Source organism: Cloeon dipterum, chromosome 4 (genome assembly GCF_949628265.1).
Source record: "Cloeon dipterum chromosome 4, ieCloDipt1.1, whole genome shotgun sequence".
In the NCBI taxonomy this organism is placed as follows: Eukaryota; Metazoa; Arthropoda; class Insecta; order Ephemeroptera; family Baetidae; genus Cloeon; species Cloeon dipterum.
In genome coordinates this window covers 23263116-23280461 of record NC_088789.1, presented here as the reverse complement: position 1 = coordinate 23280461, position 17346 = coordinate 23263116, and the positions used below count along the sequence as shown (strand labels likewise).

General features: G+C 39.0%; 3 protein-coding genes and 1 long non-coding RNA gene across 4 annotated transcripts; all 4 read right to left on the bottom strand.

Annotated features, from left to right (window-relative positions):
- Positions 1-102: 102 nt before the first annotated feature.
- On the bottom strand, positions 103-2454 carry LOC135942565 (uncharacterized). The gene is made up of 4 exons (XM_065488734.1): positions 2242-2454; positions 1548-2189; positions 1329-1496; positions 103-674 (listed from the first exon to the last, which is right to left on the bottom strand). The coding sequence occupies exons 2-4, from the start codon at positions 1581-1583 to the stop codon at positions 306-308; spliced, it is 573 nt and encodes a 190-aa protein (XP_065344806.1). The 5' UTR covers positions 1584-2189; positions 2242-2454; the 3' UTR covers positions 103-305.
- Positions 2455-5426: 2972 nt separating this feature from the next.
- On the bottom strand, positions 5427-7896 carry LOC135942557 (pre-mRNA 3' end processing protein WDR33-like). The gene is made up of 3 exons (XM_065488720.1): positions 7758-7896; positions 6283-7696; positions 5427-6222 (listed from the first exon to the last, which is right to left on the bottom strand). The coding sequence occupies exons 1-3, from the start codon at positions 7770-7772 to the stop codon at positions 5591-5593; spliced, it is 2061 nt and encodes a 686-aa protein (XP_065344792.1). The 5' UTR covers positions 7773-7896; the 3' UTR covers positions 5427-5590.
- A 2816-nt stretch (positions 7897-10712) lies between these two features.
- Positions 10713-12262, bottom strand: LOC135942463 (putative uncharacterized protein DDB_G0286901). Its single transcript, XM_065488585.1, has 3 exons — positions 12174-12262; positions 11417-12110; positions 10713-11353 (listed from the first exon to the last, which is right to left on the bottom strand). Exons 1-3 carry the CDS (start codon positions 12186-12188, stop codon positions 10800-10802), a joined length of 1263 nt encoding a protein of 420 aa, XP_065344657.1. The 5' UTR covers positions 12189-12262; the 3' UTR covers positions 10713-10799.
- Positions 12263-15649: 3387 nt separating this feature from the next.
- LOC135942949 (uncharacterized) lies at positions 15650-16271 on the bottom strand. Its single transcript, XR_010575146.1, has 2 exons — positions 16086-16271; positions 15650-16030 (listed from the first exon to the last, which is right to left on the bottom strand). It is a non-coding gene; the product is annotated as an uncharacterized LOC135942949 (long non-coding RNA).
- Positions 16272-17346: the final 1075 nt, after the last annotated feature.

Genomic DNA, 17346 nt, shown 5'->3' with positions numbered 1-17346 from the left:
TTATTATTAAAAATAATTTATTTCTTTTATTTTAACTTATTTAAAAGATATAAATTTAAATTTTAAAATGTTGAAATAATTTAATTTAAACAAATTAAAAAAATATATATATATAGTTTTACAAAGCCAATTCTCTTATATCATCTATTGTACGAGATCTTAGAAAGTAAAATTATGTAAGATATTAAATAAAAATTATATATACGTAAAATATCAATTGTCAGACGATTACACGATTTTTATTATAATTAGATAAACCGAGGGAGATGATGCAACAGTAAAATTGGATGGCGCTTGTAATAAGTTCAACCAGAAATAGGGTTCACGGTGCTATTCTTGTAAATCGAGCATCGGTTGCCGTTGTAGTTAGGGCTGAGCAGCCCCAGGAAAATTTGGCAGAAGAAGGAGCTGAGGAAATTGGAGAGGCCACCGCTGCCGTTCGGACGTGGCGTGTCGTCCCAAATCGTCCCGTTCATGGCCGGCGTGACGAACGTTTTGAACATGTTGTCCATGATCTGCGTGAGGGCGCCGAAAAAGCTGGTCACGGTGTTGTCAATGCTGGTGCTGCCGGTGGTGTAGCGTACCTTTCGACCCGTTTGTGGGTCGATGTACTCCGCGACGAGGGGACTGTCCACTGACTCGTCGTCCGGATAATCAGCCACCATTTTCGATATCTGAAGAAATTTTGTATTTATATATGTATAATCGAAAATAATGTTAATCGAAATTCTAATGCATTGCACACCTCACACCACCCTTAGCAACCTATGTGAGTTTAAAAATAATACCACAACACAAATTTACCCAGGCCAAAATTTATACCAAAAATAGATTGGAACACATGACGCACATTTCGAATTAATTTTAAGAGATCTGATGATTTTTTTCAACTAGAAAAACAGAAACTCCTCTATATTACAGGCTAAATATACACTCAAAGAATCGAATTTTCGTATACAAAACTAATGTTTTCGCAGCAGCAACCAAAATAATAAATTTTTGGATTTAAAATTGCAACTGAAAATAAAAAATGAGGGGAAATTTTAAATTACACTTTCGTTATAATTGAAAATAAAATTAAATGTTTCTAGGCAATTTTAAGCAACGTATTAATGACTTAAAATTTCATGAAACATGTTTATCTGACGGATTCTGTTCCTTTTAAAGTTAAAAATTCAACTTTTTCTAAAATTCTGCATTCAATACAATGCTCAGAACCTTTAAAATAAAAAAATCCAATAAGTTTCTTTGAATAAAACTAAATAGCACCCTCTACACTCTGAGGCGTGTTCTGTGTTTTGAGATTATTAATAATTAAATGCACTAACCAGTTTTTCTTGCTGTTGAAGCCACGTGATTGGATTGAAAATCTGACCGATTTGTTGGAATAACTTAAACGGTGGTCGAGTTGTTGCCATTTTCTTTTGTGCATTCTTCTTCTTGGCTGGATTTCCCCAGGCACCAATAAGCACTAGCAAAAGAATCACCAAGCATACCTGAGAATATTCTAAATGAAACTCAGTTAAAACTGTTTTTAATTGTCGTACCTTGTGGGAGCAACCATTATTATTTGACATTCGCATGGTAACATGGGAGCTTCGATTCGAATGGGAAATGGAAAATGTGGAGCGGAAAAGTGACGCTGGTCACGTCATCAAGGTGACTGGTGATGCTGGATTCCCCATGGCGAAATTTTAGAATGTTTATTGACCAATTTTTATAAAATAATAAGGTCTGTAGAGTAATTAAAACAAGCATTTTCTGGTCTGATTTTTATTTTGAAAATTTCAATCAATAGTATTAAGAGAAATATTTTTTCTGATTATATCCGCGGCCTCCTTCAACTCTCCGTAGGTGAGATTGACAGGCACGTCCATGCTATCAGTTCCATCCGGATTAGAGGCGCAAATCGAGCCTAAAATTCCTCCCAGGAGGTTGCACAGCAAGCCTCCGATAGTGGACAAAAATCCGCCACCCTCTCTGGGACTGGCGGATCCTCCGAAAATGGACCGGAAAAGCGACGACGCTAAGGATCCGAGCGTGCCAAAGAAGCCTGACTCAAGACTGAAGTCCTCGGACGCGCCGCCAATCTTGGAGGAATTTTTAGTCAACTCAGCGTCCGCGTTCAAACCCGGTCTCGGACGGCGACTCAGGGCCGGGCAGGTGACCAAGGCCAGCACCAAGAAAACCTGGGGTTTTTCAAATTATGATTTTTATACTCTGCAGCATACGGAAATTTACCAGGAAAACTTTAGCGGCGGCCATCGTCCACGCTGCTCTGGTTCAGACTGTTTCGATGCAAATTTCGCGCGACCATGAAATCGTCGGTGGGATGCGCGTGGAGAGTATCACCACCAGGGTTATTATCACGCAGGAAGAGCAGCTAGGTTTGTCAGTTGGAAATTCAAAGGCACAGCTTTTATTTGTCATTGTTGCCAGCATCACTGATGGCGTTTTAATTTAGCCAAAAATATTCAAGTTTCACATTAGGTGGCTTTAGGAGCCTGCTGTTTTTGGGACTTTAATCTGTCCAGTTGTTGTTTCTTAGCAGACGACTCGGAGACGTCGACTTCCTCGTCTCCAACTGGCTTCTGTTTCTTCCCTCCAAAACCAAGCAGCGATTTTACAACATCAGAAATTAAATCAATTCTGAAGTTGAATTAAATTTACAACGTGAAATTTTAAATTATAAAATAAATACGCTGGAAAAGAGAAAAATGGTAGTCCAACCTCCTCCGAAATCATGCCAAAAACCGCCTTTGCGTCCTTCCTAGTCTCTTCTCCGAGTGAGGCTTGTTGTTCGATTTCCGGATCCAAGTCGAGGCCAATGAATTTTTCATTCTTCGTGTCATTTCCCGTCTTTTCTTCATTTTTTCTCGCACTCTTGGTTAATATCCCTTGAATTAATACTGCCAACGCCTAAATGTAAGATTTGAAAACACACATTAAATTAAAAAATTCCGAAGTAAAGCATGTTTTAATTTATTTACTGCCAAAAGGACCAAGCTGCGCGTCATTTTCCCACCGGTGCCGCTTCGGAAATGCTAGCTTTCTGGTTTTGCCACGAACGTTGCTACTCTCTCCAATTTTCTGAGCGAACGCCTGGAAATACGATTGTTATGCAACCTGCTCCGCACTTAAGTAAAGCATGTTGCATAACTACGAAATAAAAAATTCAGAAGTGAAAATTGCGTGTAAACCTTTTAAGAATTGAAATTTAATCGATCATCAGTATTTAAAGCCTCTGCAAACACACAGTTCTTAACTTAACTTTGCAGAAACGTGTCTTTCTAAAATTCGAGTGACAAGTTGCCATTTAAAAAAAAACATAGTATATAAATAATGTGTTTTGCGAATTTAAAATGCCATCAGTGAAACTGGTAGGAATGATGAAATTGCCTTCAAATTTAGTTAGGTCCTCTTGTGCAACCTGCCCTAGATAATAACACTGACCGTGATATACTGGCGGCGCGCATCCCGTCGACGATTTCATAGTCGCGCGAGATTCACTCTGAAACATTCTGAACTGGAGCCGCTTGGATGATGGCTGCCAACAGGAATTCCCTGGTAAATTTTCGAATTGTATTTTATGCAGATATGAAACCCCAACATCTGCTGAAACTAGATTTTCTTGGTGCTACTCTGCGTAGCCTGCCCGGCTCTAAGCAGGAATCCTCGCAGGATAAGCTCTGAAATCGAGCTAATCAATGCCAAAAATGTTACCATCGGAGGAAAAAACGCGTCTGGGGATTTCACATTAACTGGAAACCCGGCTCTGGATACCACCCTGGTCACCACTGCTGGAGATTTGCTGTCGACAATATTCAAGGCCATTTTCGGCCGCGACGACAAGTCCTCGCGAGAGGGCGGTGGATTCGTGTCAGCCGTCAATAAGATGCTGTGTAAAATCGTCGGTATCAACTCGCTTTGTTCTTCTGGAACTGATTTCAAGAATGTGCCGGTCAACATCACTTACGGCCAGTTGAAGGTGGTTGAGAATAAAATCAGAAAAGGTCTCCCATTCAATTAAAATGTTCTGAAATAAAGTTCCAGAGTTTGTGCTTTCCTATATGTGTTTTTCATTCAAATTTTCACGAAAAAAACTGTCCAGCAAATTCAAACTCACACAAGTATATAAATCTACGTTTATAAAAGCACGCAAGTAATGTCAGCGTCATCAACTGTTGCTTTGTTGGCATGATTACTGTTTCAGTGCAAACACGCACCAATTTTGAAAAATTATTGCTATGTAGGATAAATGGCAAATAATTCGCATCCCAACTTTTAGAGAGATTCGCAAAAATGGTTTTATAGAGGATTGACATTGCAAAATCGGGATACATTTAAATCCAAGATTAAATTAATTAATTTATAACTGTAAACCTTTGAGAGCTGCAAAGTTTTTCAATTGGTAAGGGCTGTCTCCCTACTGAATTTTTTTATTATTTCTCAACAAAGAGATTCCCCGAAATGTGTCACATACCCGTTTAGTAGATCTCGAGAAGTGAAAATCTGCCTAGAAAATATGGTCATGTGCTATACATTTTGGAGGAAAGTGGACACATTTTTAATTTTATCTGTATTTTTTATTCTTGCACAATTTAGGAAAAATTGTAAAAATTAGCAATTTGATCAACTGATTAGTGTAGCTAACAATTATATCATTGTAAGAGTTATCTCTACAAAATATGTATTTCTTGATTATTGATCGAACTAGAATAAAAAATGTACGTTTATGGAAAATTTTCTCCCACTTTATTTTTAAGTTTAAATTTGATTGGATAGAAGTTGATTATTTTAACGGCTAATTTTTTAAATCTTCTCCATTAAAATTTTTCTTGATAAACATCCCAGAGAGCATCTCCAGTCCAGCGATCAGCGGATCCTTAGGGGAGGTGGGAGGTGCTTGCGTCGTATTTAGAAGTTGGCCGATTTGCTCGACGTTTTTAGCGGCGTCTTGCAACAGTCCGCTTATGCCATTCGCAATGGAGGCAAAGTGTTTGGCTTGATCTGCACTGTTTTTATTCGCATCATCAGCGAATTTCAACAGAGACAATGGGTTCCAGCCGCCATTACTGTTGCCAGCGAATCCAAAAAGGTTGAGAAGCGAATTTTGTGGCATAGCCTTTCCATATGTCCCGGAGGAAATCAATATGCTAATGATAAAAATGGTCTGGAATATAAATATATTATCGCTGTAAAATATATTTTGGTTATAGAATTATACTACCCAAATTTTGCCCATTTTTGATCGACTGCAACTGCGGAGAGTGGAGCCAACAAACATACGGCTTTCCAGAAATTTTGCGTCACGTTTTGAGCGTCACGTACACATGATGATGCCCATGGGAAAGCATCCGCTCTCTGATTGATAAAATCTCTATTATTTCGTCATTTCACCATTACTCATTAAAAGCATTAAAAACAAATTGTATTTTTGGTAGACGTTCCTTTTATTACCCACTCAAATTTATTACAACCATATTACAAACCAAAATATGGGCATTTGTCGTACTTCTGACTAATCAGATTTGTAAACGACGCCTGTTTTGGGAGTTTCTCCATCAGCAATCTCCACTGAGCTGTTATTTTACTTATTCTTCATTCCCGCAAGATCATCCAGTTTCATATCAGACAAATTTGTCAAATTTCCTGCGAAATCAGCCGTTGGGATTGACGTAACGCTATCGTTTTGCACATTGGTGTTGTTGCGAAGGAATGGATTTATGTAAGGGTACTGCATTGCATACGGATAGGGCATGCCGTCAGGAGACGTCATGTTCTCATTTTCTATCGGATATAACGGATTTAGCATTCCAGGAGGTGGCAGGAGATGATCTGCAGATTGGTACCCAGACATATTTCCACTAGGGGCTTCTGGATAAAACGGATTGAAAGGCATAGGCATGGTGTCGTTTGATTCGTTTGAGTTGTTGCGAAAGAATGGATTTATGTAAGGGTACTGCATTGCATACTGGTAGGGCATGCCGTCAGGGGACGTCATATTCTCATTTTCAATAGGATATAACGGGTTAATCATTCCAGGAGGTGGCAAGAGTTGAGCTGCAGATTGGTACCCAGACATATTTCCATTGATTAGAGGAAATGAGTCGTTGAATAATTGTTCTGATGAGTTGGAAACGGTCGCATTGCTATCAAGGATCGTTTCGTTTGTTGCAGGTGTCCTGGAAACTTTTAGATCGAAACGTGTTCTAGGTTTTCCTATGGGGATGATTTTAAAATTAATATTTACTAAATCTATATCTCATTATTTTTTAATACCTATCATCAATGCTTTTCCAACGTCACCGGCCAGTCTCGCTCCCGAGACGATGTCAAGAACAGGCACAATTGGTCCAAACAGGCCTCCACTCTTGCTGCCGCTCGGCTGTTGTACATAACCCGGCGGCGGTGGTGGCAGGTAAGAATTTGGTGGCCACCCTCCTTGCGGTTGCCCCATTTGGCCCTGCTGAGGTATTTGCCCTGGCATGGGGTACTGCCCACCCTGAACAGGGTAGCCAGGGTAGCTTGACTGGGGGGGAACGAGGTGCTGCTGTTGTCCGACACCCGGTGGTGGCTGTGGGTAAGAATTTGGTTGCGGATAGCCAGGATAGGATCCTCCTTGCGGTTGTCCCATTTGGCCCTGCTGAGGCATTTGCCCTGGCACGGGGTTCTGCCAACCCTGAGCAGGGTAGCCGTCCTGGCGGGGGGCCTGGTACTGCTGATTAACTTGCTGGGCGCCAGGGTAGCTCTGAGGACTCTGTTGTCCAAAACCTGGTGGTGGTGGCTGCGGATAAGAATTTGGTGGCCACGCTCCTTGCGGTGGCCCCATTTGACCCTGCTGAGGTATTTGCCCACCCTGCGTAGGGTAGCCTGACTGGGGGGGAACCTGGTGCTGCTGATCAAACAGGCCTACACTCTTGCTGCCGCTCGGCTGTTGTACAAAACCCGGCGGCGGTGGCGGGAGGTAAGAATTTGGTGGCCACACTCCTTGCGGTGGCCCCATTTGGCCCTGCTGAGGTATTTGCCCTGGCACGGGGTTCTGCCAACCCTGCGCAGGGTAGCCTGACTGGGGAGGAACCTGGTGCTGCTGATCAAACAGGCCTCCACTCTTGCTGCCGCTCGGCGCTTGTTGTCCGACACCTGGCGGTGGCTGTGGATAAGAATTAGGTTGCGGATTGCCAGGATAGACCCACCCTCCTTGCGGCGGTGGCCCCATTTGGCCCTGATGAGGCAATTGCCCTGGCTTGGGGTTCTGCCAACTCTGAGCAGGGTAGCCTGACTGGACGGGGGCCTGGTACTGCTGATTAACTTGCTGGGCGCCAGGGTTGCTCTGAGGACTCTGAAGGTTGCTAGGGTTCGGAGGTCGGCTTTGGGCATTGAGCTGGCCCTGATTCTGCCTTACAACGGTGGGCTGGTTCAGGTTGGCAGGGTCCAAGCTGCTTGGTGCAGAGTTGATTTGCTTGTTATTGCCATTTATCTTACTTTTGCTGCCACCCTTGATCTTGGAAACTAAATCTTTGACCGCCGACTTCACGCTTTTGCTTTTGGCCGTGTTTTGCGCGGGCAAGCGTGACGTTTTACCAGCACCTCCGCTGCTAGATTGTGATTTTGATTTTGAGCTTGAGCTTGAGCTTGAGCCGCGACCAGCATCAATTGTCACCAGCAACAAGCACGCGACGAGAAGAATTATTTGCTGAAATTAATGGAAAAAATCAGAAATGTGAGGTATTGGTGTTACTATTGAAATTTTTTACCCATCGTAGCCTCATGTTGAGCGACTCTCACTCTTAACAGATACAATTCATCTGCGCGCTTTATAATCCTTTATCGCTCTACGTACGTCATTCATATCCTGCCCAACTAGCGCAACTTGCGTCGATACGGTCACCAGCTTAAGTAAAATATTATTAATTGAACTATCTCCTCATATTTAAATCCAGTAGTATTGAGACACCAACTTTTTTATGACTGATATGCTTTTAATTGAGCATTTTTCAAGGCTCATTTTGCAAAATTAGTCGTTGGATGTTGAAAATAAATTTAAAATCACACAAAAATCGCTTCAATTGATATCAAACTTAAAAAAATATAAAATATTTTACAGAACTTTATTTCACCTTTAATTTTTTTATATTTTTATGGAAAACCAATAAAATTTTTGCGACGAGTGAGTTGAGGTTCTACAGGAGATTAAATAACAAATTCTTCGCTTAAAATGTTGAAATTGATTGGAAATGAATTTGTGTGCTCATCAGCAATTTCGTGCATTTCAATATTTTTTTTAAAGAAAAGTTGATCTTCATTTGTTATCAAGTTGATTTAAAACCTCTTTTTATCGTCTTAATTAATTTTCAGGACGTGGCAAGCCATAGCAAAGCAAGCCCTGCAAAACCACGAAAAGATAATTTTTAAAAAAATTATTTTAATAAATGTACCCGCCACAGAATAAAGAATGTGCCACAACTAATTCTTATCATATATGCAAGCAAAGTTTTACGAAAATTTCAGTAAATTAGTCAACTATGTAACAGGAAAACAGGATATATTTTTTCTTTCTTTTATTGTTACTGCTTTTTAGGGCTGCTATAATTGTAATCATTACAGAGATAAAAAAGACTCTGAAATAAACTATTAATATCGCTTGCAAGCCCTTATATTTAAATGAATTGATTGGTAATTTGTAATTTAAAATTTATATGCCCAAAATAGGATTTAAAAATATCAAGTTTTATTCAAATAAAGCTTTACACTTTTGTCAACAGTATTAATGATGTGAATGACGTGTGTCCCGAACCAAGGACTTGACTTTGGAACCATTTATCTTTTAACAAAACGCGGTCAAGACTCGATTTTAACAGTAAAATATTGCTTGATGTTACAGTTAAAATTATTGCTGCTGTCGTGGTAAAATTGGTTAAAATGGTGTGCATCTTTCGAGGGACCTGCGCTGGAACCACCACGTCGATGTCCAGCGCAATAATAAAGCGACGCAAACCTCGGCTTTGCAGCTCTCAACCTGCGCGGCTGCTCTCAACAAGTGAAAAGGATAGCCTACCTCTCACTCGTTAAGTCGAAGCTGTTCTACGGGACACCAGCGTGGCACCCATTGACGAAGATAAACATCGAGAAACTGGTCAGAGTGCAGAATATGGCGCTGCACTTTATTCATGGCCACCGCATCAGCAAAACCTCCTCTCTGTACCGGCGCAGCTCGCCAACAAAGATATCTTGTTCTTCAATAAGTGCCTCACAGCAGTGACTGACTACAACGCGATGACATGAATCATCTTGGGACGCGTGCAATGACCCGCTGCATCCTCGGCTGCAGCAGCCACCCGCCCGCACCGATCTCGGCAAAAGTGTGTTTGTGTTGGATTATCGTGTGGTGAAAATGTGGAACGATATGCAACCCGCGCTCAAAGACTGTTCGGCGGCGCAGTTTCCTTCCCTTTGTAAGGTGTATGTGATGGCAAGATTTTAACGTGTATTGTGATGTCATTTTAATATCATTTCCTAGTCACTTCGGCTGTGTTACTCGAATAGAGTCTTGATTGCACGTTTAACAGAAGTGTCGCCCATTCTCACAAGCTTCCACTTTGTAAGTGACCTGTGAGATATTATACCATGATGCATTATGACTAAATGTGAGATTAAACAAACAAATTCCAATAGCTGTCTCCATGCTTGAATAAATATTTTATTTTCTCAACAAAGAGTTTCCCCAAAATGGGTCTCACACCCGTTGAGCAGATCTCGAGGAGTGAAATCGAAATCTGCCTAGAAAATATGGTCAAGCGCTATATGCAAATTTTGGAGAAAAGAGGTAACTTAAATTAAAACGGCACTTTTGATTCTTGCACATTCTAGGAAAAATTAGAAATTTGATCAACTGATTAGTGTAGCTAACAATTATATCATTGTAAGAGTTGACTCTACAAAATATGTATTTCTTGATTATTGATCAAACTTAACGTAATAAAAATGCTATGCACATATGTAAAATTTTCTCCCAATTTATTTTTAAGTTTAAATTAGATATTGGATAAAATTTTATTATTATAACTGCTAGTTTTTTAAATCTTCTCCGTTAAAATTTTTCTTGATAAACATCCCAGAGAGCATCTCCAGTCCAGCGATCAGCGGATCCTTAGGGGAGGTGGGAGGTGCTTGCGTCGTATTTAAAAGTTGGCTGAAATACTTGACGTTTTTAGCGGCGTCTTGCAACAGTCCGCTTAAGCCATTGGCAATGGAGGAAAAGTGTTTGGCTTGATCTGCACTCTTTTTGTTCGCATCATCAGTGGATTTCAACAGAGACGACGGGTTCCAGCCGCCATTATTGTTGCCAGAGAATCCAAAAAGGTTGAGAAGCGAGTTTTGTGGCAAAGCCTTTCCATAAGTCTCGGAGGAAATCAATATTCCAATGATGAAAATGGTCTGGAATTTAAATATATTATCGCTGTAAAATAATCCTTGGTTATGAAATTGTGCGACCCAAATTTTGCCCATTTTTATCGACTGCAACTGGAGACTGGAGCCGACAAACATATGGCTTCCCATAAATTTTGCTTCACGTTTTGAGCGTCACGTACACATGATGATGCCCATGGGGAGCATCCGCTCTGATGTATAAAATCTGTATTATAGATCGAAATTTTGCAAAATTTCCCCACTAATCGTTAAAGGCATTAGAAAACAATTTCAAATTTTTGTAGACCAATATTCCTTTTATTTCCAAACTCAAAATTACATATTACTACCACATTAAAAACCAAAAATATGTGCATGTGTCGTCCTTCTCACACACCAGATTTGTAAACGACGCCTGTTTTGGGAATTTCTCCATCAGCAATATCCACTGAGCTGTTATTTTCCTTATTTTCCATTGCCACCATATCAGACATATTAGTCAAATTTCCTGCGGGATCAGTGGTTGGGATTGATACAACGCTTTCGTTTTGCGCATTAAGGTTGTTGCGATAGAATGGATTCATGTAAGGGTACGGCATAGCATTCGGATAGGGCATACCGTAAGGGAACGACATGTTCGGATTTTGAAACGGATTGTACGGATTAAACATTCCAGGAGATGGCAGGAATTGAGCTTCAGGTTGATACCCAGATACATTTCCATTAGGAGCTACTGGATAAAACTGATTGAAAGTCATAGGCATGCTGCCGTTCGAGTCGTTTGAGTTGTTGAATAGAGGAAATGAGGCGTTGAATAATTGTTCTGGAAACATCGGGAACATTCCATCTGATGAGTTGGTAACGGTCGCATTGCTATCAAGGATCGTTCCGTTTGTTGCAGATTTCCTGGAACCTTGTGAATCTTGACGAGTTCTAGGTTTTCCTATGATGATGATGATTTTAAAATTATCATTTACCAAATCTATATCTTATTATTTTATAATACCTTTCATCCCCATCAATGCTTTTCCAGCTTCACCGGCCAGTCTCACTCCCGAGACGATGTCAAGAACAGGCAAAATTGGTCCAAACAGGCCTCCACTCTTGCTGCCGCTCGGCGCTTGCTGTTGTCCAAAACCCGGCGGCGGTGGCTGCGGGTAAGAATTAGGTGGCCACCCTCCTTGTGGTGGCCACCCTCCTTGCGGTGGCCCCATTTGGCCCTGCTGAGGCATTTGCCCTGGCATTGGGTACTGCCCACCCTGAGCAGGGTAGCCTGACTGAAGGGGGGCCTGGTACTGCTGATTAACTTGCTGGGCGCCAGGGTTGCTCTGAGGATTCTGTTGAAGGTTGTTAGGGCTCGGAGGTCGGTTTTGGGCGTTGAGCTGGCCCTGATTCTGCCTTAAAATGGTGGGCTGGTTCAGGTTGGCAGGGTTCAAGCCGTTTTGATTTCCGCTGACTCTATTTTGATTACCGATGACTTGGTTGTTATTGCCGTTTATCTTATTTTTTCTGCCATTCTTGAACTTGGAAACTGCATCTTTGACCGCCGAGTTCTGCTTCACGTTTTTATTGTTTCTGGCCGTGTTTAGCGCGGACAAGCGTGACGCTTTACCAACACCTCTACTGCTAGATTGTGATTTTGACTTGCGACCAGCATCAATTGCCACTAGCAACAAGCATGTAACTAGAAGTATTATTTGCTGCAATGAAAGAAAAAAAAATTAGAAATGTGAGGTTTTGGTGTGACTTTTGAAATTTGTTACCCATCGAAGCCCCATGTTGAGCAACTTTCACTCTAAACAGTGAAAATTCATCTGCGCGCTTTAGAATCATTTTCCGCGATACGTCATTTCATTTCCTGCCCAGCAACTAGCGCGAGGAATAGGAAACTTGTGTCAAAACGGCCACCAGCAAAATTAAAATATTATCAATTGAAAAATTTCTTCTTTTTTAAATCGAAGTTTCAGTAGTATTGAGACAAAAACTGTTTAAGATTACTGATATGCTTTTTATTATTATTTTAATTAAACATTTTTTAAGGCTTTCCATTTTACTATTTTAGTAATCGCTTATTTTGCAAAAATTGGCATTGGATGTAGAAAGGATATTGAAAATTATATAAAAAATCATGGCAATTGACATGAAACTGAAAAAAGTTTAAATTTAAATCTTTACTCCACCCCATTAGATTTTTATATATTTTTAAGGAAAACCGTTATGTAATATTGAATAAGTTATGACTGAAAATTCACGCATTATAAAAAACCAGCTTTAATGATTTTAAGAAGATAATGTACGTGAAACGACAGCTTTTAAATATTTGTTGCGGCGAGTGGGTTGAGGTTCTACAGGAGATAAAATAACGAATTTCTTACTGAAAACATTGAAAGATATTGGAAATAAATTAGCGTGCTCAGCAATTTCATGCATTTTCAACAGTTCTTTTTTTAAAGTAAATTTGATCTTCAGCAGTTATAAAGCTTATTTAAAACCTCTTTTATTGTCTATTTTGTATTCCATTTATTTTCTGGATGTGGCAAGGCATGTGGCTAAATTGCTCTGCGCCATAAAGTTAATTTAAAGACAAACATCCGTAACTATAAGTGTATTTATATCTGAATAAAGTGTGTGCCACAACTTATTCCTATCATGTGTAAGCAAAGTTTCTTGAAAATTTAATTTGATGTGTCATTATGTAACTCAGGATTGTTTATTTTTCTTTTATTGCTACTACTTTTAAGTGTAGCTAATTGTTATCACCAAAGAGGTGTAAAATGGTCTCTGATATTATATACTTTTAATATCGCTTGCAAGCTCTTATATTTAAATGAAGTTATTGGTCATTTAATATTTATAGGCACAAAATTGGATTTTTAAAAATTCAAGTTTTATTCAAATAAAGCTTTACACTTTCATACGATCGAGTGAGAAATTTTTCAATGTTAAAAATGTTAGAAAGAAGATTTAAAATGAGTCCATATTAGGAAGGGCCAAATAATAAATCACCAGGTATCACATTAAATCCTTCTATCCCTGATTGACCTAAACTGTCTTCTTGGACTTGCATCATAACAGGATCAAGAGTTATTAATGGTTCTTCGGTGATTGGGGGGATTGTGGTGATTGTGACAAGAGCTGCAGTTACGGCGACAGGTTTTGTTTTCCCTGTTCTCACAGTCAAGTCTTTAGCTGGCCGTTTGGTGCTTTTCACAAATTTTGTAGTTGTGGTTTTTGCTTCTTTTTTCTGTCCATTATTGTTCTTGGGTTTGTTCTTCGTCAGTTTTTTGCTCGGAAGTTTTGGTGCCTGTTTTTTGCTCTTCTTGGCGGCCTGGGGTTTTGCTCTGAGTGAATTTTTGTTATTCACTCCAACATTTCCGACGGGAGCGGGACGAATTTCTTGAATGCTTATTTCCTTTTTATTCTGATCTTCCCGGAGAACAGCAGTGTGCACGCAAACTGCAACTACCAAGAGCGCCAACAGCTGAAAATAAGTTATGCTATGATGATTGCGATATTTTTTATTATATAGCCCGATAATTACAGTTTTAAGAACAATAAATTTTATAAAATTGTATTATCATGGAAGCCGTTAGAAGGTGAGTATGTTTTGCAAATATTTATCCTTTTTGCTGAACATTGCTCGCTCGTCGTTTTCATTAAAAAATAAAGGGAATCTTTAAAAGTGCATTCCATGACCTTTCAATGTTATACAGTTTTTGCTTTGAAAATTTTAAATTAATAGGAACATTATTGTATGACTGCAAACTGTTATAAGTTCTACAGTTTTTGAGAAAATATTATCAACTAAATAAGGTCAATTTATCCCCATGAGATATAAAACACCACACAGTAGAAAATATGATACACACACCTTTGCTGCTGCCATGCTTCGACAGCTCCGAGCTTTGAACAAAAGCAGGATTAAAAAAATAAAACGGTCGTTCCATCAAAATGTTTACTTTTGTCAACAGTTTTAATGATGTGAAATGACGTGTCCCGAAACAAGGACTGGACTATGGGAGATTCGTGGGAACCATTTATCTTTTAACATAACGCGGTCGAGAATCGAATTTAACAATAAAATATTGATTGTTGTTGCAGTTAAAATTACTGCTGCTCTCGTGGTAAAATGGCTTAAAATATTTAACTATTTGATATCCGTTCCAATACCATACTAAAAAACACTCATAAAAAAATATCTGGTGACACTTGCAATGTAATATCCGTAATTTCATTTTGAATAAATTTGCATAGAAAAATATCTCTCTGTTCCAGCCCCTCTCAGTTAGAATAATCAAGATTAAAACTATACAGCAAATGATTTTCACTTTACACCGGCCCTGATATGCGAAGAAAGAAACGAGCACGAATTTAAATTCTTCTATCCAGCATATTTTACGAATAACAGAGCTGCAATGATTTTCCAAGTGTCCACGTTTTAAAACCAAAATATTATCGAAAGTGTCCGAAAATGGTCAAATGCACATTTTTTTAATTGGCATGAAGTGCAGATTCCAAAAATGTTTTTTTTAAATCCAAGCATTTTTCAAAAAGTAACACCATTATTTTAAAAAAATTTAATAATTTTTCAAATTTCCCTAATGTTTTAAAGTACCATAACGTTTCGAAAAATTCTTGTGATTTTTAAAAAACCAAACATTTTGGCGCTTTCGATAATATTTTTGTTTTACCACGTGGACACTTGGAAAATCTTTGCAGCTCTGTTATTCGTAAACTATGCTAGACAGAAGAATTCGTCCTGGTCGCGGTAAATTTGCGCATCACTCAACAAATACCCAAATTTTCATTGTCGAATGGATTGTTGCCCTTTTCTTGCAACAAGGAAATTCGCGTTTGTTTGTTGAAAGTTGCGCAATTTTTCCGCTACCAGGACGAATTGGTGCTCGTTTCTTACTGCACTTAATACTAAAAATTGGCGGCGAGTATTCTGATTCGCCGGGCAGAACATACCCAGGGTTTCCTTGTAAGCAGAATCTAGTTTCTTTCTTGAAAATGTAATTCATATATAGCTGAAGATCTGCATGTGGTATTGACAAATCAAATGAAAATCCCTTGGGCTTTTTCAATTCTTATATAGAAGCCCAAAATTATATTAACTGCTTGAAATAATGTTATAAATTTGCTTCATGCAGATCTAGATAAAATAAACAGCTCATTTGACACCTAAATACAGTTAGTGCAAAACTATTTAAGGATACAAAAGAAATGACGTAATACCTAATCTCAAACATTTTAATTAATCCAGGAATATTGCACACAAATATTATTGCAAACAAGCTGCAATTTATGCTTTGGTGATGCCCATCTTCTTCATTTCTTCTTCCGCTTGTTTACGCTTTCTCTCGGCAATTTTTTCCGCTCTCTTTTGTTTCCACTCAGCAATTTTGTTAGGATCACTCGATCTTTGAAGCTTCGCCAGCTTTGCCGCAATCCTCGCCTTCTTCCGTCCTCTTTTTGTTTTCAAATCTGGAGTAACACTGCCCGGTATTTTTGAGGTTGCCGACGAGTCCTTATTTGCACTCAGCTCGCGACTTGACTTCTTGTTCTTGGCTTCAGCGTAGCAGAGGAGCACCACCAGGGTGACCGTGAGAAAAATCACCTTTGATGATAGTTTTTAATATCTCGCAAAATAATTGAGCAAAAGCAAGACTTACAATTGTTGTAGGCCTCATTGTTTTGCGCAGCAGGACAATATCTCAATATCAATGTCGTTCTCTGCACAACACATTTCAATATTCGGAATGAGGGCACAGGATGCGTTCGTCCTGGGAAAACGCTATTGGTCCGCGTTGCATTTCAAATAATGGCGTCTGTTTCCGCTTTGTTCTCTGACGGAATATCTGAAGCTGCGAAAACTTTTGATGAAAACATTTTATTTTATAATGCTGCGAAAACAATTAACCTAATTTTGTACTTTTTTAAATCTCAGAGAAATTATAAGACGTGGGAAATTTTTCGACTTAATTTAATTATTTATTTAAAGCCAATTGGCATTCTTATAGGAGATTCCGGGTATTGGAAGACACATTTGAGCATTTCGAGGATCTACTGGCTGCTCCAAGTCAGAGATGGCTAAAGGTAGTTAGTTTTGGAAACTATAGAAATGCTCGAATGCGCACCAGTGCTAACTCACCGCACTTTCCGTTTTTTGCACCTATCCAGCGGCTTTATAGGAACCAATAAAAAGATCTCGATATGCGAAGAGGCGAAAAGATGACCACAATGGACCCAAGCCACTCGGCTTGGTGGGGATATTGGGCCTCATGGCCTACGGGCTATGCTTAATAAAAATAATAATATGAGTTATCGGAAGTTGTCGTTTAATTCTAACTATAGACAGTCATGTAAATTCAATTTCTGTTCAAATCTTGAGGTAGTGAAATTGACTGCAACTGACTGTTTTGGCCAAATCTGACTAATCTCGACTATTTTAACCTCTCAAAGCCAGACAAAAAATTTAAATTATTAGGTATTTTGATTTTCTCCTTAAGCTGTTAATATATTATTTGACGTACGTGTTCTTCCATACAAATATAAATCTGCTTGCTCTGAAACAAGCAGACCGTCATCTTTAAATAAAAGTGTTTGCTGATCCTTTACGTTTAATTTTATTTCATCAGAAGCTTGAGATACACGAAAAGTGTCCAGCAAAGTCAAATATTAACACATCCAAAAATTTAATCTCTGTGACCGACTTTTTAGCTGTCAATTGGCAAAAAAGAAACTGAAATTGAAAGTCATGAAATAAAGCAAATGATTTCTAGAAAAAATAAAATTTCCAAGTCTCTTATGATGCGTGATCCCAAAAAGGAAAAAACTGCAAAGCCTATTTTTAAGTGTTCGTGTTGGAAACATTTTTTTATTTTATTGCTATTCTTTCTTCATTGTTTGTTTATTAAACTAAATTGAGTTTGG